This window comes from Lithobates pipiens, unplaced genomic scaffold, assembly GCF_037356315.1.
Source record: "Lithobates pipiens isolate NorthernLeopardFrog02 unplaced genomic scaffold, aLitPip1_a1.2 Scaffold_22, whole genome shotgun sequence".
Lineage (NCBI taxonomy): Eukaryota > Metazoa > Chordata > Amphibia > Anura > Ranidae > Lithobates > Lithobates pipiens.
In genome coordinates, this window is record NW_027507784.1 from 78197058 (window position 1) to 78219655 (window position 22598).

General features: G+C 40.8%; 1 protein-coding gene across 2 annotated transcripts in view; it reads right to left on the reverse strand.

Annotated features, from left to right (window-relative positions):
* THSD7B (thrombospondin type 1 domain containing 7B) overlaps positions 1-22598 on the reverse strand; it is an 820891-nt gene that overhangs the window by 248112 nt on the left and 550181 nt on the right. For both annotated transcript variants that reach the window (XM_077447767.1, XM_077447766.1), the window contains exon 16: positions 12915-13093. In XM_077447767.1, the coding sequence (XP_077303893.1) occupies positions 12915-13093 (179 nt within the window). The remainder of the gene's footprint in view (positions 1-12914; positions 13094-22598) is intronic.

The following is a 22598-nucleotide window of genomic DNA, read 5'->3' on the forward strand; positions in this document are numbered from 1 at the left end:
TACACATGATCGGGAAAATTGAGAACATGCTATCAAATTTTTGCTGGCGGGAATTTGGCCAGCTAAATTCCGATGGAGCATAAACACGGTCGCATTTTCTGATGAAAAGCTCTCTTCGGTCTTTTGCTGGCCGAAATTCCAATCGTGTGTACGCGGCATAAGCCACAGTTCAGTGTGAATAAATGTGTCCGGTTTTCATGCAGTGTGAAACCCAGACACATGGTCCAAAACCCAGACTGTTCGGGTGAATCCTGGACAGGTGGCAACCCTAGTAACGTGCCATGAGATTTCACAGGCCCAAGTCGCACCCTATTGTTGGACCTGTTCAAATCAGTGTAAAAAGGTTTCTGCGCTAATTTTCACGCTTTAAGTTGCAACTTGCATAGGCATCTGTGCATGAAATCGCACTGACCTGCGGCTTTGAAATTTTGCAATTTCAAGTGAAGTCGCGCGATTTTAAAGTCGGATTCAGTGTGAACGGGGGCTTAAAGCTTTACAGATAGGACGAATGTTGTGGTTGTGGTGTGATGGCAGGTTGGTGCTTGTGCCTTCCTCATATTTTTAGGATGTTTGTATGTTTTTTTTAACGTATAGCGCAATAACGTATTAAATCTATATTACAAAATTTGTAAAAAGAAATAAGTAAATTATATATTACAAATGTGAAAAAAAGATGCATTCATGTATACCCTTCCCCATAACAGTGCAAAAAAAAACAAAACAAACACAAAAGCATAAAAAATAATCGCTATAATATTATAAAATCATGTTGACGCCTTGCATGAACATCTGCAGTATCTAGCGTGCTTGCACTATCGGAAATATGTTCCTGGGTGGCCTAATTAAAAGAAGATCTACTTGTCAGCTGTAAAGTGATATCTGCAGAGTACATTTATCATGATTATTGTTCAAATCAACAGATATTGAAGATTATCATCACAGCTCTACATGTGATTAATAGGAAGTGGCACTGGTGGTACACGGAGGAGCGCTCACGATATAAAAAAAAAAAACAACACATCATCATCTGAACATAATAAATAAATAAGTGGAAGAAGACATGGAAGATGGTAGGAGGTATCTGAGTTCACAATGCACGCTTCCCGAAAAGAGGCTTGTACTGAGCTGGACGGTGTAAAGATAACGTCTAAAGAGGATAGTGATGGGCTGTTTGTAGGGCGATAGGATGGTCCTCACGTCCTCTATGTTAATTCTCGGGTCCTCGTGACAATTCACACCTTCAATGTTCAATGCCTCGTCCACATCCATCCATTCAGCTCATCACCACTACATTATGGGGTCCCACTGTGCACATAACGCAAACTCTATGTGTGCACTTCACTTAACTCTTCCGTACCTGGGCACAGGCTGGGCACAGGCCGGGACCTCTGTGGAGCTAGTCTGCCCCCCATTGCTATGGGAGATGGACCGCTCATAGAGAGAGTGCCGACAACAGCTCCCACCTGCAAGAGGCTGTCCCACCTATCTCTGGCACACACTTAATGACAGGCTGCCTGGTGACCCTCCGTTACCCTAGGTCAGTGTTTCTCAACTCCAGTCCTCAATGCGCCCAAACAGGTCATGTTTTCAGGCTTTCCATTATTTTGCACAAGTGACTTGATCAGTTTCACTGCCTTAGTAATTACCACGCACGTTTCATCTGAGGGAAATTCTGAAAAGATGACCTGTTGGGGGACTTGAGGACTGGAGTTGAGAAACACTGCCCAAGGTAACCACTTGCATCTGCACACTGTATTAACTCTGATGTCTTCATACGCCAACGTACCTTAGTGACCTGAACTGTGAAAAGGTGCTGGTTACTGCATTACACCCCTTTAGCAACGTCAGACCAGGCAGGAACAAGGCTTCAAAAGCTTTACTTCAAAAAGTGCAGCACATTACAAAGTCCAAACACAAGAACAATATTCCTTCCTACGTTCCTAACTCAGACTATGTGCTGTCCCAGCATACCTGCAAAGGCAAAGTCCATTTATAATGAATAGGATCCATTAGTGCTATTTCCCAGTGCTGGAATCATCAGGGACGAGCCCCAGGACCTTCTACATGATGGTAGCACTAGCAGTAGGGCGACATTCCTTCACTCCTCGTAGGTGCAAGTCTCCAATCTTCTTCCTTACGGGCTCACCTATGGACACTGAGCCTCTATGCTTGAGGGCTCTCTTTCTCCACACCACTCCTGAACTACAGGTCCCGGACCACTGTCCTAATTTTTTGATAACACAGGAGCAGCAGGTCGGACCCAAGGATAAAACGCGCAAAACCAAAGTATTGGGAAAACATTAACTCTTACCCTCACTTCTGGGACAGCACCTAACTGGCATATTTTCAACCTGCTTATATGTTCTTGCTGAATAAAATGATAGTTACTTGGTTAAATGCTGAGTACTCGCCAGTACAACCAATACTTACCTCCCCTCCACCCTATATTACATGTGGAAACCCCGAGTCTCATCCCTGCATAATATGTTGAATTTACTAAAGGCAAATAGGCTGTTAACTTTGCAAGGGAATTTTTTCCCAGAACTTAGTGAATGTGGTGATATTTTATCATTTTTTTCTTGCACCTGATTGGATGATGGTAGTCAGCAGAGCTCCATTTCATGCACTAAGTTCTGGGGAAAATCCCCCTGCAAAGTGCAACTTCTAATGCAAAGTGAACAGTCTAAATGCTTTTAGTCAATTGACTCCTTTTGTGTCAGAGCTTATGCAGGGTTATAGCCCGACTGAGCTAATTTTATTAAATGGTCTCCCAGCTGGGTGGGCACCAGCCTAAAGAATTGAGCCTCATAGTTGTATTCCTGCAGTGTGAGATCATCTAAGACGCTGCTGCCTCTGACTTTTAGTTTCATAAAATTTGGAGTGAGATTTGGCAATGTCACTACTGTGTTGCTTACTGCTCTCCTTGCTGGAGAGCAAGCTGTACCCAAGGACATGCAGGTCAAGGCTCTCTCTGCTTCTGCCACAATGATTCTGTGGGTATGTGCTTCCTCCACTTCTTTTGCTACTTCTTGAATATTCCTCACTAGTCATCAGCATATTAATCACCATGAGGGCACTTGTGACATGAGGAAGCAAAGCCCTGCCTCTACCAAGATGGCAGCCTTCATACACAGACACCGGGCCGAAAAATGGCTTAGTAAGCAATAGGGAAAAAACAGGTGCAGGGAGACCAGGTGCGGGGAGTTAAGCATTACTGGTGACTACTCTGTTGCACTCTGCTTGCCTTTTTTTGTGTACAGCCTCTACAGTACATGACCTATTTAATCTGAGCACCAATAACTGCCATCACTCACTTGTTTTTGAAGGTGCTCCATGCGGACCCCCCTCCCTTTGTTGATTTACTTACCCTTCTTGTGTCCACTTTTGGGTTTCCCTGAAGGCACTGATAATGTAGCCCAGGTGCACCGATGCGCCCTAGGAGGGGCTGCACATGCATTAGATGGAGATCACAACATCACATGGCTCATTTTGCACATGCCCTATGACACATTACATCCATCTCTTACATCTTTTTTTTTTTTGTAAAATTTTACAGAGTAGTATATACAAATTCCCAATAAATTGAGAATTTAAAGGTCACATACAAAGCTTGAAATTTAACAAAAGAGAGCAGTAATAGTAGATATTAACAACTTGTCAGGAAGGGGGAAGGATGTATTATTTTTCTTTCAAACAGATGAATTTTTGCCTGAACAGGATGAGCCGCATGACATTATAGGGTTGGTTTACTAAAGGCAAATAGAATGTGCACTTTGAAAAGTGTTTGTGCAGTTGCTCCAGAGCTTAGTAAATGAGGTAAAGCTTCACTTTGCTAAGAGCACCCAATCATGTGCAAGGAAAAAAGTAAAAAATATAAAAAAAGCATTTTTGCTTGCACATGATTGGAGGATGGAAGTCAGCAGAGCTTCTACTCATTTACTAACCTCTGGACTGCTTTGCAGCGTGCAACTGCACTTTGCAAAGTGCATAGTCTATTTGCCTTTAGTAAATCAAGCCCTATGTGCTCCATCTCACGCATGCGCACTAGGAATATATAATGAGCTGACCATAGATATAATTCTCAAAATGGTGGAGTGGGAGCGAGGGCACAGGCAGCAGAATGGCACCATGAACAGTTCAAGAGGAGAAAGAGAGGCAGCATGGGGGTAGATAAATGTTCTTTTATTTTAGGCCCTCTTTATGTATTTTTCTGTAAAATGGGGGTGGATAGGTCCTCTTTAACCACTTCAGCCTCAGGACCAGAGGTCTTTTTACAATTTCGCACTGCACTGCTTTAACTGGTAATTGCGCGGTCATGCAATGTTGTACCCAAACGAAATTTGCGTCCTTTTCTTCCCACAAATAGAGCTTTCTTTTGATGGTATTTGATTGCCTCTGCGATTTTTAGTTTTTGCGATATAAATGGAAAAAGACCGAAAATTTCGAGAAAAAAAAATATTTTATACTTTTTGTTATAAGAAAAATCGAATAAACTCAATTTTAGTCATACATTTAGGGCAAAATGTATTCAGCCACATGTCTTTAGTAAAAAAAAATGTCAATAAGCGTATATTTATTGGTTTGCGCAAAATTTTTAGCGTCTACAAACTAGAATACATTTCCTGGAATTTACACAGCTTTTAATTTATGACTGCCTATCTCATTTCTTGAGGTGCTAAAATGGTAGGGCAGTACAACCCCCCCCCCCCCAAATGACCCCATTTTGGAAAGTAGACATCCCAAGGAAATTGCTGAGGGGCATGTTGAGCCCATTGAATATTTTTTTTTTGTCCCAAGTGATTGAATAATGACACAAAAAAAAAAAGTTTACAAAAAGTTGTCACTAAATGATATATTGCTCACACATGCCATAGTTATATGTGTTATTGCACCCCAAAATATATTCTGCTGCTTCTCCTGAGTACGAGGATACCACATATGTGGGACTTTTTGGGAGTCTAGCCGCGTACGGCACCCCCAAAACCAATCACTGCCTTCAGGATCTCTAAGGGTGCAAATTTTTGAATTCACTCCTCACTACCTATCACAGTTTCGAAGGCCATAAAATGCCAAAATAGCACAAAACCCCCCAAAATGACCCCATTTTGGAAAGTAGACACCCCAAGCTATTTACTGAGAGGCATGTTGAGTCCATGAAATATTTTATATTTTGCCACAAGTTGCAGGAATATTAAATTTTTTTTTTTTTTTGCACAAAGTTGTCACTAAATGATATATTGCTCACACATGCTATGGGCATAAGTGAAATTACACCCCAAAATAAATTCTGCTGCTTCTCCCGAGTACGGGGATACCACATGTGGGGGACTTTTTGGGAGCCTAGCCACGTACGGGACCCCGAAAACCAAGCACTGCCTTCCGGATTTAAATATAAAACGCTAGCAAAAAAAACTGTTAGCAATCGCAGGGATCAGGCCTGACTCTGCGAACGCTGCAGTTATGTGTTTAGTGTTTTGTAAGTGACAGTGATCGATCGATACTGCACTTGGGTGGGCTGGGCGGAGGGGCAAAACGCAGGTGCCAGCAGGTATCTGGGCTGATCCCACTAACAATGCGTTTTTTTGGAACCCTAAACTGCTGGGGACGCTAGTATAGATCTGATCAGATCAGATATTGATCTGTTCAGATTCTATACCACTACAGGAGGTTTATGCTTTGCGCGTGGGTATTAGCGGTACTGGCACTAACCTAGCGCTGCCTGGGGCGACGCAGACTCTGACCCTAAAACCTAATTGATATCACCCGCCGGGTGATCAGGGGGTTAAACCTTTATTGGGTAATAAATGGTGGGTGCCCTAATGCTATAATAAGCAAACTAACCAACCAACCAGAGTCACCTGTAACACTTATACGGTGATCACTGGTGAAAGGGTTAACTAGGGGCAATCAGGGGGTTCAAATTTTTATTAGGTAGTATATGGGGGTCCCTGGCGCTATATAAAAACCTGACGGGGAACCTAAATAACTAACTGGCTAACCAGCGTCACCAGTGGCACTTGTACAGTGATCGCTGGTGAAAGGGTTAACTAGGGGCAATCAGGGGGTTAAAACCATTATTGGGTAGTATATGGGGGTACCTAGCGCTATAAAAACCTGGCGGTGAACCTAAAAAAATAACTAGCTACCTAGCGACACTAGTGACACTAATGCAGCGATCAGAAAAATTATCGCTTAGTGACACTGGCAAAAGGGGGTGAAATGGTTAACTAGGGGCAATCAGGGGGTTAAAACCATTATTGGGTAGTATATCGGGGTACCTAGTGCTATAAAAACCTGGCGGTGAACCTAAAAAAATAACTAGCTACTTAGCGGCACCAGTGCACTAATGCAACGATCAGAAAAATGATCGCTTAGTGACACTGGCAAAAGGGGGTGAAAGGGTTAACTCTAGGGGCAATCAGGGAGTTAAACCTTTATTGGGGGGGTAGGGGGCTACCCTGGACCTAACACTAACTGCCCTGACAGTTTTTACTGTCACAACTGACACTAAATGCAGTGATCAGTAAAGAAATGATCACTGCAATTAGTGACACTGTGACTGGGGGGGGGGGGGATCGGGGGTGATCGGGGGGGATTTGTGTGCCTATGTGTGCCTACATGTCAGTGTAGTGTTGGTGCACACTTACTTTCAGTGTTCTCCTCATAGTCCTGTCAAAAAGACCGCCCCGAGGAGAATGACATCACTTCCTCCCTGCCTGTGTTTACTATACACAGCGGGGGAAGCTTCTCATTCGCCAGGAGCGATCGAGAGGGGATGGCCATCCCCTCTTCCCAGATCGCTCCTGCAGCGAAACGGACCACCGCATCCAGCGGGAGGGGGTCCTTGATGGGCGCCTGCAGTGCTAATTAATATATTCTGTAACATACAGTGCCTTGAAAAAGTATTCGTATCCATTGAAATTTTCCACATTTTATCATGTTACAACCAAAAACGTAACTGTATTTTATTGGGATTTTATGTGATAGATCAACATGAAATGGTACATAATTGTGAAGTGGCAGAAAAATATAAATATCTGAAAAGTGTGGTGTACATTTGTATTCAGCCCCCTTTACTCTAATACCCCTAACTAAAATCTAGTGTAGCCAATTGCCTTCAGAAGTCACCTAATTAATAAATAGGGTCCACCTGTGTGTAATTTAATTTCAGTATAAATACCGCTATTCTGAGAAGCCCTCGAAGCTTTGTTGGACAACCTTAGTGAACAAACAGCATCCTGAAGGCCAAGGAACACACCAGACAGGTCAGGAATAAAGTTATGGAGAAATTTAAAGCAGGGGTAGATTATAAAATAAAAAAAATACCAAGCTTTGAACATCTCAAGGAGCAAGGGTTCAATACATCATCCATCATCCAAAAAATGGAAAGAGTATGGCACAACTGCAAACCTACCAAGACATGGCCGTCCACCTAAACTGAAAAGCCGGGCAAGGAGAGCATTAATCAGAGAAGCAGCCAAGAGGTCCATGGTAACTCTGGAGGAGCTGCAGAGATCCACAGCTCAGGTGGGAGAATCTGTCCACAGGACAACTATTAGTCGTGCTCTCCACAAATCTGGCCTTTATGGAAGAGTAGCAAGAAGAAAGCCCTTGTTGAAAGAAAACCATAAGAATTCATTTTTGCAGTTTGCGAGAAGCCATGTGGGGGACACAGTAAACATGTGGAAGAAGGTGCTCTGGTCAGATAAGACCAACATTTTATTTTTTGGCCTAAAAGAAAAGCATAATGTGTTAACTAACACTACACATCACACTGAACACGCCATCCCCACTGTAAAACACGAGGGTGGCAGCATCATATTGTGGGGATGCTTTTCTTCAGCAGGGACAGGGAAACTGGTCAGAGTTGATGGAAAGATGGATGGAGCCAAATACAGGGCAATCTTAGAAGAAAACATATTAAGAGTCCGCAAAAGACTTGAGACTGGGGTGGAGGTTCACCTTCCAGCAAGACAACAACAACCCTAAACATACAGCCAGAGCTACAATGAAATGGTTTAGATCAAAGCATATTCATGTGTTATAATGGCCCAGTCATAGTCATGACCTAAATCCAATTGAGAATCTTTGTCAAGACTTAAAAATTGCTGTTCACAGACGCTCTCCATCACATTTGACAGAGCTTGAGATATTTTGCAAAGAATGAGCAAAAAATGTCGCTCTCTAGATGTGCAAAGCTGCTAAAGACATCCCCAAAAAGACTTGCAGCTGCAATTGCAGTGAAAAGTAGTTATACAAAGTATTGACTCCGGGGGGCTGAATATAAATGCACACCACACTTTTCACATATTTATTTGTAAAAAAAAATGTTGAAAACCATTTATCATTTTTCTTCCGCTTCACAAGTATGTGCCAATTGGTCAATCACATAAAATCCCTATAAAATACATTTACATTTTTGGTTGTAACATTACAAAATGTGGAAAATGTCAAGGGGTATGAATACTTTTTCAAGGCACTGTAGATGTGCTCATTTGGTCAACAGCATTCCAAGCAATGAAGAAAGGATCAGGGTGACAGTTCCAGAACCTGACCTTTGAACCACTTGCCGACCGCCTAACTGTAAATACATATCATTACTTGTAAATTAAATTAAATAGCTTTGTCTTGGCAGCAGCCCCCCTCCCCCGCTTTGCGGTCAGTTTCTAGCTTTAACTGAGCCATCGGTAAGCCCAAAACTGTTCCGGTGCAGCCGATGGCTAGCAAAAAGTCAAGTGAGGGCAAGAGGCCCCCCCCCCCCTATGCCCTTGGAGGACTGGAGCAACCTCCGAAGTCACTTCTGGTTCTCAGGCAGATAGACAGGATTTTTTTTGCTGTTAAGGGTAAATGAGAGATCTGGGGTCTTTTTGATCCCAGATCTCTCAGTGAAGAGGACTTGTCATGCTTATTTCTATTACAAGGGATATTTACATTCCTTGTAATAGGAATAAAAGTGATTAAAAAAATAAATAAAATAAAGGGACAATGTAAAAAAAAAAAAAAAAAGTCAAATAAATAAGAAAAAAAAAAGTTTAAAGTGCCCCATCCCTTTAAAGCATGACATGTTAGATATCTATTTACTTGGCGTAGCGTAATCTTTCAAATTATACAAAAAATCGGGCTAACTTTAAAGTGCCCCATGTCTCTGTGCACAGAAGTGAACGCATGCGTAAGTCGCGCCCACATATGTAAATGGTGTTCAAACCACACATGGAGGATATTGCTGCAATCATTAGAGTGAGAGAAATAATTATAGCACTAGACCTCCTCTGTGGCTCTAAACAAGTAACCTGTAAATATTTTTAAAGCGTCACCTATGGAGATTTTTAAGTTCTGTAGTTTGTTGCCATTCCACTAGCGTGCGCAATTTTAATGCATGACATGTTAGGTATTAGGTATCATCATCTTTCAAATTATACAAAAACTTAATTTTACTGTTTTTTTTAAATTAATTAAAGTGTATTTTCTCCCCAAAAATGATGTTTGAAAGACCGCTGCACAAGTCCAGACATAAAATATTGCCACGACCACCATTTTATTCTCTAGGGTGTCTGCTAAATTAGGTATCTATTTACTTGGTGTGGCAAAATTATACAAAAAACCGGGCTAACTTTACTGTTTATTTTTTATTAATTAAAGTGTATTTTTCCCCAAAAATTGCATTTGAAAATCCGCTGCACAAGTCCAGACATAAAATATTGCCACAACCGCCATGTTATTCTCTAGGGTGTCTACTAAAAAAAACTTTAACTTGCCACATTCCTCTGTGCACAGAAGTGAACGTATGCGTAAGTCGTGCCCACATATGTAAGCAGTGTTCAAACCACACATGGGAGGTATTGCTGCAATCATTAGAGTGAGAGAAATAATTATAGCACTAGACCTCCTCTGTGACTCTAAACAAGTTACCTGTAAATATTTTTAAAGCTTCACCTATGGAGATTTTTAAGTTCCATAGTTTGTTGCCATTCCACTAGTGTTCACAATTTTAAATGATGACATGTTAGGTATTAGGTATCATCATCTTTCAAATTATACAAAAACTTAACTTTACTGTTTTTTTTAAATTAATTAAAGTGTATTTTCTCCCAAAAAATGATGTTTGAAAGACTGCTGCACAAGTCCAGACATAAAATATTTCCACGACCACCATTTTATTCTCTAGGGTGTCTGCTAAAAAAAAATCGAATATTTGGGGGTTCTACGTAATTTTCTAGCAAAAAATACTGATTTTTACTTGTAAACAACAAATGTCATAAAAAAGGCTTGGTCTTAACAAGTCAGCAACTACAACTCTTGTATTTCCATCCTGACAATGTGCTTTTCATTTCTGAGCCGTTCTTGTACTTTACACAACTTGGTGGATGTTCCCGGCAGCTATGATACATAACTTAACTTCCAATTGAAGGCTATGTAGTGCTGATAATCCCATTCTTGTAATCTGTCTACAGCCTAAAAAGCGCACAAATAGCGTAAGTTTGGATCGCTGGAGAGGTATCATTATAATACTCCTAACATGGATAATGCCAGGGTATTATTCCTGCTCATTAATGTGGTGATTTCATACCCCTCGCTGAGATGATCACGTGTGATTCTGCTGATCATTTTGTTACAAGTTTAGCACATCTGGTGAAGAGACGAGTAAAAATTGAATTCATTAAGCTGCCAGCGTCTACATAACCCCTGCTTGCAAGAATAATCTATTTAGAGCATCCCTTTAGCGACAATGCAGAGGGATATTAATGAAATTTTACAGAAATAAGCTATTATAATCTCATTAACATGATGAAAGATTTTCCAGCAGCCCACATAGAAATATGAAATGCTATTATTCAGAATGTTGCTCTTTAATTGTAATTAAAAAAAAAATTATAAATAGATAGACACTGTAGATAGATAGATAGATAGATAGATAGATAGATAGATAGATAGATAGATAGATAGATAGATAGATAGATAGACAGACAGATAGACAGACAGACAGACAGATAGATAGATAGATAGATAGATAGATAGATAGATAGATAGATAGATAGATAGATAGATAGATAGATAGATAGATAGATAGATAGATAGATAGATAGATAGAAAGAAAACTATAACTGTTTTAAAGAATTTTTTTCTTTGCAAAAAGACTTTGGGGTTGATTTGCTAAAATCAGAGCTTTCACATGGCAGGGGAAATTCCCCTTAGCTTACTGAATGTGATGAAAATTCACTTTACAGATGTAGCACCGTCCTAATCAGGTTGCTGTATAGCCTTGGCGGCAAACAATCCAAACGCCGACACTCTTCCTGCGCCTTGAGCCCACCTATTTTTGAAGCCTATTAGAGCCTCTGGCTCATTGGAATCCATGCGTCCGACAGCCCGTGTGTAGATTAGGGGGCCAGACTGCACAGCTCCTTGAACCCTATCCATGTTTATTCAGCAATAAATAAATAAAAAAAAAATAAAAAAGGCAACCCCTAGACTGATCTTTGAGGTGAAAGAGTGTCTGTTGCTGTGTGTCTTGACTAATCTGGCAAAGGAACCTGGGGGCAAATCAGCAGTCCATGTGAAGGGGCAGGCTACACAAAAATACCCAAACACATGCAAGTAAAGTTATAAAAACTGTCTTTTTCCTTGCATATGATTTATTTAAGTCAGCAGAGCTTCACCTCATTCACAAGGCTAAGGGAAAATAAGTGACCAGACTATTTGCTTTTAGCAATTCAACCCCATTGCATCTGTTTGTCTAGGCCAGGGCCTGGAACTGAACCTGGGACCTGTGTTGTGTCTTCTCGCTGAGCTACCTGAGATGCCGGACAGCATGCTATTATGATCCACTGGAAAATCCTGCATTGTTCCTAGACTTCTGCTTCCTGATTTAAACCATATCTCTGCACTTCCTGTTTTCCAGATTATTGTACTCTCTCCAGCCATTATTCACTCTTATTTTCCCTGCTCCTGTCCATATTTTTACTACCACTTGTTACTGACATTGACTTGTTCCTTGAGTATGCTGCTGCCTGATACCAACCTGCAACCACTTGTTACTGACCCTTGGTTTGTTTCCTGACTATGCTTCTGTTTGATCCTTACCTGCTATATGCACTACTGCACCCGGCTTGCTCACCTCCTGGTGGGGCAATCCTGAGCACCGTGACCTGGTGCTAACACACAGCAAAACCCATCTCCACCATTAAGAGCTCTGGTGAACACTGGTTAGTACTTTTAGACTCCGCACATCAGGTGAGCCAGCGTCATCCGCCAGGGTAACCTGCTTGTATACCTATTCTGCTAGTGTATACCTATTCTGATAATTGGTAGGAGTCCCCCTAATGCTATAGCTACTGGTCTCCGAGCCTGGCCCCTGATCGTGACACAGAGGAGTTGATTTACTAAAGGTAAATATGCTCTTTACTTTGCAAGGAAATTGGCCCCAGAATTTAGTGAATGAGGTGATGTTTCACTCCAATACCCAATCACCTGCAAGGAAAATAAAAGTGAATTCTTGCTTGAACATGATTGGATGAAGGTCAGCAGAGCTTCACATCATTCACTTCCCTTGCAAAGTGAACAGCCTATTTGCTTTTAATAAATGAACAGTGCCTCCATCCCTTTTAAACTCCCCACCTCACCAATACACCCTGATAGACAGCTGTGTAACCAATCAGAGGGCAGGAGTGCACGGGACATGTCTTGGAAGAGAGAGCCCCCAAAAGTATGAGAGGAGGTCACAACTGGAACCTCTGTGACTCTTGTTCCTATACCACACCAAGGAAAATTTATTCTCCTGCAGGATCGAGTGATATGATTGGTTGAGCGTTTTAGTAGCATATAAACTGTACTACATACAGTAATATTAATTAAATATCATGTTTAAATAAATAAAGTCAGTCTGATATTTTTGAGGCACTTTAACAGAAACTCACCTGATTTTTTAGGTCAAGCTTTGGACATGGGGATCCTCCGTTATAAGGTTTTTCTTTGAGGAACTTGGATCGAACTTTGACTCCAGTCCCGCAGGAGGCACTGCAGGAAGACCAACTGGACCAATCACTCAGCTTACAATCGAACGGGCAAGATACTTCACATCTTTCTTCAATGTAACCTGTGGACAAATGGTAGATGGGTATACATTAAGGAGGAACACTGGACTAATTAGAATAAAAGATATTGATTTAAGAAGAGAAGTTGTCAAAACTACTAAATACAACTAGGCCCTGCTGTTGTCTGCTGTCCTTTTAAAGTACATGTAACCCCAATTATTAAGACTTCATAGAATCTTTAACATGTTATAGTCATTTCAAAAGTCATCTTCAATATTTTTAAGGGTTATTTCACCTTTTCAGAAAAAATTAAAAGGTGAACACCCTACACCCCTATACGCAACCTGCGGCCCGGGGGCCACAAGTGGCCGTTCGGTATATGATGTATGGCCCTCGGACCTCAGCAGTCTGTAATGGGAACATTGATTGGGGTAATAGCATTGATCTCTACTAGCCTCATGTAACATGTTCCCGGTTTTACATTGTCTTCTGCAGCATATCCCCAGCCAACAATGTATCCTGTCCACACTCTCTGACCCTCATTTCCTCTATTATTAGGTCTGCCGTTTCTGACAGTCCTGTAAAGCGTTACATATGTTGAACATCATGTGCAGCACTTTGGTGATGTCAGGGACCTCGTTTGAGGCTCCCTTTAGCTCATAAGTTGACAACCACTAACCTACACCTTCCCCTCCACCTCTGTGAGTGATTCAATTTCGAGCAGTGCGGCGCAGCATTCGCGGGATTTTAAATGCTGTTCTTCCTCTTGTTTCCCGAAGGATGTCAGGATGGATCAGAGCAATTCTGATTGGTCAGAATGATCACATGCTAGTGCTGACCAATCAGAAGCGATCTGATCTGTCCTGCCATCCCTGCCTGCTCCCAGCATACAGACTGAACTGTCAATGACCATTTTAGGTCAAGGCTTCTGATTAGGAGCCAGTGGGATGGTCTCCAAATCATGTGACTGCTGTGAGAACCAATCACAATGGTCACAAGATACAGAAGCCATGTTGCCTCCCAGAGATGCCCACTTAACAGGAGTTACGTGATTAACTTTCTTTTTTTTTATAGTATTCCTTTCCTTATCCAGACAAATGGCTGTCTATCAGAGCACTTTTGTTGTGTATATTACTCCTGTATTTCTTTATTCTCAGAACTTTTTTTTTCCTTCTATATCGAAATCTTTTATTTGGTGAAAAAGTTGTGCTTGGGGGCCATAAACTGTAAATAACATTGTGCAGCACGTCTGAGCTGCTATTGCAGGCTGCTGTGGGCAGGGATTCAGCGGAAACGCGGGAAGTATCAGGAGACTTGGTGCTCGGCGTGTACGCTATATTCCGGATATATTGCTTAGGTTGCAGCTTGAGACCAAATCACTCAGCTTAGTCATCCGGGGATGCAGAACTGCCGCTGTCTTGTAATATTAATAGCTGCTTGTCTCTCTGTCAGCATAAAGCCGTAAATCCGCCAGTAACCGTCTCACATACACAGAAGAGGCGGCCATTTTTATCCACAGGCTTAGACAATCTTTGGCCAATTATTAATTGTGGGTAAGTGGTATAATGGATTCAAGAGCAGAAACTGTCCAATTTCCATTGGTTCCCCTGATTTAATACTACTGATTTAAAGGTCGAGTTTAGCTTTGGCAAAAAAAAAAAAATTCTAGTCCCTAGCATCTTACAAGAAAAAAAAAAAGGCAGCTCTGGCTGCTATACTCACCTAAGTCACCTGCCTACCGATCCAACCCATGGGTGAACCCCCAATGTCTTACCAAAAGATGTTTATCATATGCCGAGACTGTCGCCATTTTGTTGTAGTACTAAAAAAAAAAATCTGTGCAGTGACATTAAATCTGCATTGTATTAAAGCGACATTCCAAAAGTACACAGTGAAACTGCAAATATACACCACAGTCCTTCTACCGAAAACATACTCCTAACTACTGTACCGAAAGTGAATGGAGAAGAGTTCCCATGAAAATTACGGTGCAACTCTTGGCTGGAGACTAAACTTTTTTAATGGGGACACAAATGGGATACGGACTACAACAAAGACAAAAAGAGAGTAGTTCCAAGGATGTTTCCTATCCTAAGTTGGCAGCAATGCCGGTATGTTGCAGAGTTCCTGGTGGTCAGTTTCTTCCTTGGTCTGGTAAGACAGAAAAGGGACACTACCTGAGACTATCTATGTAGATGGGACTATCCCCAGACACCTGGGATGCCTAGTAACCCTACCTTAGTGGCACTGAACTCTAGTTTCAAAAAATCTATTCATGTATGTATTCTTAAAACAAAACCTTCTATCGCTCTCAGCCTCCTCCAAGTCTCCAAACTCAATTTTTTTTTGCTGCTGTGATCTGAATTCCTGTTAGAGGGTGGCTACGTTCATTCTCCATGGTCCCCCTATGTGTAGGAACATAGCCACCCCCTCTTGCGTGTCACTGATATGAACTATGGACTATTGGATTGATAGTGTGCATAGAGCATTGCACATGACCACAACTAACACGCACTGCTCATTCCGTAAAAACAGTTGACAAATAGACTGCAGGGCCATTAAATAGTGAATGCGAATTCATTATTTTGGCGAATAGTGTTAGTTTCAGCCAGATGAAAAAAAAAGATGAAAATATCCCATGACGTGATGTGACTGGACCCAAGACACCTGGAAACAATATATATATATATATATATATATATATATATATATATATATACATATATATATATATATATATATATATTTTTTTTTTTAATAGGTCGTGGGTGTTCTAATATGGAGGAGGATCAATGGGGATAAAAGGATGAGCCTGGAGTTGAACTTTAATTTAAGAGTACATAATGGATTCAAAGGACTTGATTTTCTCAAATTGGATTGTGCAAAGTCTGGGGCAGCTGTGCATAGAAGCCAATCAGCTTTCAGGTTTTAGACCTCATGCACACTGGACGCTTATACAGCTGCTGTTTTTTGGTTTCAGGCGTTTTTTTTTTTTTTACAGCCAGTAAACTCACCAATATGTTATCCTATGTGTCCATGCATACATAGGCTGTTATCAGCGTTTTTTGTCAGGGGCATTTTCTGTCTGGGACCCCCCCCCCCCCCCAGAAATAGTGGGAGGAGTTTTTGAGCTGTAAAAATGCTCTAACGCCGGTATACACGGTAAAACATGGCTAACAGATGTTTTCTTGCTAAAAAACAGAAAACCGCTAATGCAAAAAAGCAGATAAACACGGAAAAACTCACGTTTTTAAACACAGCAACGCTACTGTAACCGATTGGCTACAATGCACAGCTGCACCAGACTCTTGAGTGCTCCCGTTTTTGTAAATCACCACAAATGAATCTGTCCAAAGTTGGCCATATGACTGAAGCTCATCATATACAATACAATCTGATTGTACAATCTCCTTTAGATCTGCCAACAACCAAGTAATGCAAGGGATTTCCTGACTGGATACAGATTAATTGGATAGATTAGGTGGTTTCTCAAATTACATAGTTTTGCTAAATATAGAATTAAAATTGATTATATAAAGATTTTGTGGTTAGATTGTAACATGTGTTAATCCCCTAAGGGGTTGATTTACTAAAACTGGAGAGTGCAAAATTGATGCAGCTCTACATGGTAGCCAATCAGCTTCTAACTTCAGCTTGTTCAATTAAGCTTTGACAAAAAAACAAAAACCTGGAAGCTGATTGGTTTCTATGCTGAGCTGCACCAGATTTTGCACGCTCCAGTTTTAGTAAATCGACCCCTGTGTATTTCCAATGATCTTCCTGAAATACTTTCTAAGATTAGTTTTGAACTTTCCTCCAGTTAGTTTGAGGTCATGTCCTTGTGTTCTTGATCTTGGTTTCATATGTAAAATACTGCCCTCTTGAACCTTGATGTATTTAAAGGTTAAAACATTCCCCCCAACTGTCCCGGATTCGCTGGGACTGTCCCAGAATTGTATGCAAGTCGCTGAGTCCCAGCGAATGAAGTCTGAGTCCCGGAGCAGACTTGTTTTAATAAATCAACCCCTAAGTGTTAGAGCCTACTGATTGGATAGACATGGAATGAACTGATTAGACCCTCACACTATATAGTCCAATTAAAATCTAAATTAGTTAGGCTATAAAATAAACCTCTCAAAAGTGAAAAATGCTGATATCCTGATAATGCCAGTTGCCTGGTTGTTACCCTGACTCACCGGTTTTAGTAGTTCTAAACCATTTACATGGAGCAGGTAAGCAGAACAGAAAACTCAGGGGTCCGTATGTGCATGCTAACTATTTGTGAGGAGAGTCAGTAGGAAAGCCAGGCGACTAGCATTTGCAGAAACAGAAGTGCACTCTCAAGCTTCCTTCAGGAAAGGTTACCTTTAACTCGTGTCTGTCTGAAGACTGTGCTGGGAATATGTTACTAAACATCATGCCTTTAAGAGCCACAACCCAGCACTTTGCCTGGCTGGTAACTCCCAACCCCCTATCCCCTGTTACTGCTGTTGCCCACTCCCCTGGCAATTGGGAACCAATTAGAACAGTTCCTAACCATATGATCACTATGTCAGCTATGACATACTGTAGTTATCACATGCAAGGTGGATGCATACTGAATACTGCAGTGACTAGACTACAGTATTAAAAAAAGAAAAAAAAAAGAAAACAGTATAAAAATAATAAACGGGGCAAACATTTTTTAGACATTTATACACATTTCTTAGACTTTATTAAAAAAAAACAACAACAACAAAGCAGTGTTTTCACTGTATACCAAACAAAAATTATATATATATATATATATATATATATATATATATATATATATATATATATATATATATATATATATATATATACTTAATAAAAAATTTTTAGGTATGCAGATTAGTCATAAGGTAAGGTAAAGGTAAAGTGTAACTACACCGTACCTGAGCACCACAAATCAAAAATGTTATTTAAATCATTTTTAAATCATTTTAAATCATTTTTAATATTCAAAGTAACCCCCCCCCCCCACCCCCCCATCTATTCCTATCTCCATGCTTTATCTTGCTGGCAAATCAGTTTGAAAACACCACATAGAATTTCTGGCCGTGGCCATCTTAAGTAAGGGCAGATGATTCATGTAGCATTTACTTCCTAGAATCCATCTGCCATTAGCATGGGTATGCAGGAAGGAGGGTGTGCTTAACTGAGAAAACCCTTCCCCCTCATCCTGAAGACTTCTGGGATGTGTGACATCATTTGCCTAGGCCTGGAAACCAGGAAGCGGTTGAAAAATTGTAAAAAGATTAAAACAAGTAAATATAATATACTTTCCTATCTATTTACTAATGCTAGCAGCATAAGGACTGGTTGGCTTAGGCGTCTAGACAACAATGTCCTCTGGTCATGATAGGGTTAATAAAATAATGTTGTTCTGGTTTTGTCTATGTTTCATTTTATACATGAGTGCTGTCCATAGACTTGCCCACAGTTGCCCCAGTGTGGAACTGGACAGTCTGCCGTTGACGCTTGTGTCCGGATTTAACACAATCTTTTTATTTATGATCTAATTTGAGGAAAACACTTCTTGAAAAAGAGATTTGCTTTTCACAGCGTTCTCGTGCCTCCTACTGCAAGGACCCAGCTAGAGAAATTGTGTTTTTCGCTCTTCTTCTGTGTATGATAGCTGAGAAGGTGTGAGCCAAAAGGAGAGCAAAGTCCTCACGATACAACCAAAGCTTGAAGGACTTTGCTGTGTGCTTTGCTATTATTTCTACAGACCCTAGACGTAAGAAGTTCTACTGCCAGTCGGCAAAATTCAGAAGCCTTGTGACTTGGACCCCCTTGCTCCTCCATTTCTACCAATAATTACAAACAATAAAAATAAAAAAATGTTTGCAACAATGTTAACGGTAGCCAATGACTTGTTTTATTATGATTACATGATAGATTACATTTTTAGAGTTGCAATATGTACAAAGAGAGACCATACAAACACCTGTAGGCCCAACATTTAAATTAGTAATGACAGATACAGATTACAAATGTAATAATATTACAAAACATAACAAAGGAGGAAAGGAGGGAGGCGCACCTAAGTGTAGTATGTTAAAAAAAAAAAAAAATGTAAAGCTCAAGGTATTGCACTTACAGGATTGAAGAAATCATAGGCATATCTTGTGCATTAAACTATTTTTTTTTTAACATACTACTCTTAGGTGCGCCTCCCTCCTTTCCTCCTTTCATATTTCTCACAGAGTTTCTGGATATGCTTTGGGGATGGCTGGCAACTGAACTTTCTTTTGTGCCACAGTTGTCATGGACAACATTACCCTCATCAAGGACCATTACAAAAATCTAATTTGATCAAACTGTGCAGATTCATCACTGCTATGCACTGGGTGGTTTTATCCTTTAAAATATATATAACAAGAATACTTAGTGTTTGTTACCCTAAAAAGAAAAATAGATACTGTTCCCTTAAAGCATGAATAACAGCACAATGATTGTGCTGTGTATCACCTGAAAAACCTAACTGATCCTGCCTTGCTATACACTCTCCCCCCTGTAAACTGACCACGGTTTATCATGGCTGCTGAGCCCTGACACCGTGGTCAGTTTACGTGCCTCTGTCATTCGCGGCTCTCCTCTCTGCTCTCTTGTGTCCTCCTCTGTCTCCCCCCGCTCCCCTCCCTGCCTGTCAGCTCCATCTACTCCATGATCATCGCCTCCTGCTGTGCCTCTCTCCTTTCCTCCTTTCATATTTCTCACAGAGTTTCTGGAGACGCTTTGGGGATGGCTGGCACCTGAACTTTCTTTTGTGCCACAGTTGTCATGGACAACATTACCTACATCAAGGACCATTACAAAAATCTAATTTGATCAAACTGTGCAGATTCATCACTGCTATGCACTGGGTGGTTTTATCCTTTAAAAAATATATAACAAGAATACTTAGTGTTTGTTACCCTAAAAAGAATAATAGATACTGTTCCCTTAAAGCATGAATAACAGCATAATGATTGTGCTGTGTATCACCTGAAATACCTAGCTGATCCTGCCTTGCTATACACCCTCCCCCCTGTAAACTGACCACGGTTTATCATGGCTTCTGAGCCCTGACACCGTGGTCAGTTTACGTGCCTCTGTCATCCGTGGCTCTCCTCTCTGCTCTCCTGTGTCCTCCTCTGTCTCCCCCCGCTCCCCTCCCTGCCTGTCAGCTCCATCCACTCCACGATCATCGTCTCCTGCTGCTATCATATCTATACTATAAGCATGCCTTCCCCTCTGTTAAATAACATTATGGGGGTTATTTACTAAAGGAAAATCCACTTTGCACTGCAAGTGCACTTGGAAGTAAAGGCGCTGTAGATCCGAGGGGGACATGCAAGGAAAATAAAAGACAGCATTTTAGCTTGCACTTGATTTAATGATAAAATCTGCGGAGCTTCCACTCATTTCAGATCTTCCCCTTTAGATTTAGAGTGACTGTCCTTCCTAGTGCACTTTCAGTACAAAGTGGATTTGCCTTTCGTAAATAACCCCCTATGTGTCCCTGTGCCTGTGCTGTATAAAAAAGATGCCGATTTATACCTATATCAGAGCGTCTCCAGGTGCTCACGTGACTCCTTGGCACTCTTTCCTCTCTTCTTCCTAGTTGACGTCAATGGGAGTTCTCGGCCCCTCCCACTATAGCTGTCAGCCAGCAAGAGGAGAGAGCAGAGGAGTCACAAGAGCTGATATAAGGTATAATCAGCATTTATTATATTTTATTCTTTTATTTATTATTTATTATATATATTTTAAACAGCACAAGCACGGGGACACATAATGCTATTTAATGGGGGGGTGGCATGCTTATACTCTAGTTACGATAGCACAACAATGTATCACCTTGCTTTGCAGCTCCCTATGTCTGATAGAAACCTCCTACTGAACCATCTGATAAAGGAGGAGTCACTGTTTTTATGAACCATTGAGGGAAACAACAGGGTTCTTTCAGAAGAGGTAAAAAGTAATCATATCAACAATGTGAAAGGGATACTAGAGTTCCATGGTCCTGTGAGTAAAAGATCATCAAATGAGCATTTATTTTATTTTTTATTATATTATTATTATTACTATTATTATTATTATTATTATTATTATTATATTTTATTTCAACTTTTTAAAAAAATATATATATTTTAAAAATCTTTATCTTATTTAACCAATAGATGTAACAGTACATGTTTGTCCTTTTATCATATTAGCGTGACAGGCGTTTACAATTCCAGAGCCTCATTAAATTTGCCGCAGCTGCCAGTCGATACCCTGGTTACATCAAACTATACTTTTATTTTATCATGATCCTGACCATAATAAATAAAGAAATAAAATAAGCGCAAAACCCCAATGCATTCCCTTTAAGGCACAGGAATAGCAGCCCTTGGTTGCAGCTCATCTATGAAAGCCAGAGATATATATTTTTTTTTTTCTAGAAAGTTTTCTGGTCCAGAAGGACGCAGCAAAGACAAGAAATGGAAAAAGCGAGAAATAATGATATATCACTGAAGAAATGAAGAATCCGACACAAGAAGGTTAGAAAAGCCAGCTTGTGCTTTAACGCTTTCGCGTAAATAGATGAACTAAAATCCACCAAATGCCAACATTGACTTTTTTTGTCAGCGATGACTGCTGTGTAATAATGCTCGGTAGGAGACGGATTTCCCTATTAATTGTAAGAATAAAGAAAGCCTGCAATAAGATAAAGGTTTCTTCTGTAGCGGAATCCATTCCCCGCATGGCCCTTTCTATACGCCATTTTATCTTTTCTCTTTCTTTGTTTAATTGGCTTTTGTAAAGAGCTGGAGTCCATTGTCCCTGCGTCTGCTGGAAGCTTTCTACGAGTGCCACTTGTGCCGCAGAAGTGACAGGTAATAACGCCGCGTTTTGCTGCTCCCTGACCTGCGGCGCAGGAGAAAGCTTTAACACCTCCCTAGAAACCGCTCTCCGCAGTAAAAGCATTCAATGGCTTTCTGATGGCGATAATAATATGGAGTTGGCTGGGCCCGATAATGACTGGAAACAGCTGTTTATGACTCAGAACGATCTCTTACAGAAAAGAATGCGGCTGGGTCCAAAAAAAGGTTTACTTTCTACAAAGAGCCAAAGAAAAAGTAGAAACACAATTGTATGGGAAAAAAGGCCACCGCGTTAAGCCCGTTATGGATGAAAAATATCGTTGGCAGTTTTTTTAAAACGTCACCGAGTACGGATAACCTGTTCTAGAGATGTTATTTTACAGATCGGGAACTTTTAGCAGTGCCATATGGGTGCTGAGTCTTTTTGGCATGGGGCTGTGATCTTGCGATTTTTACGCTTAGACCAACATTTCTAAACCACGGTTTCATGGAACCCTAAATTCCAAATGTGAGAACGTGGGGATGTACAAAAGATGTACGACAAGCCGAGAAAAAGGAAGTTCAATAGCCAGTGTGGCTCCTTCTGCTTGATTCTGAGCATGCGCAAGCTGTTGTGCGATGGACTTGTGTACACACAATTGGAAATTCCGACAACAAGTTGTGTTGGCGGAAAATTTGAGAACCTGCTCTC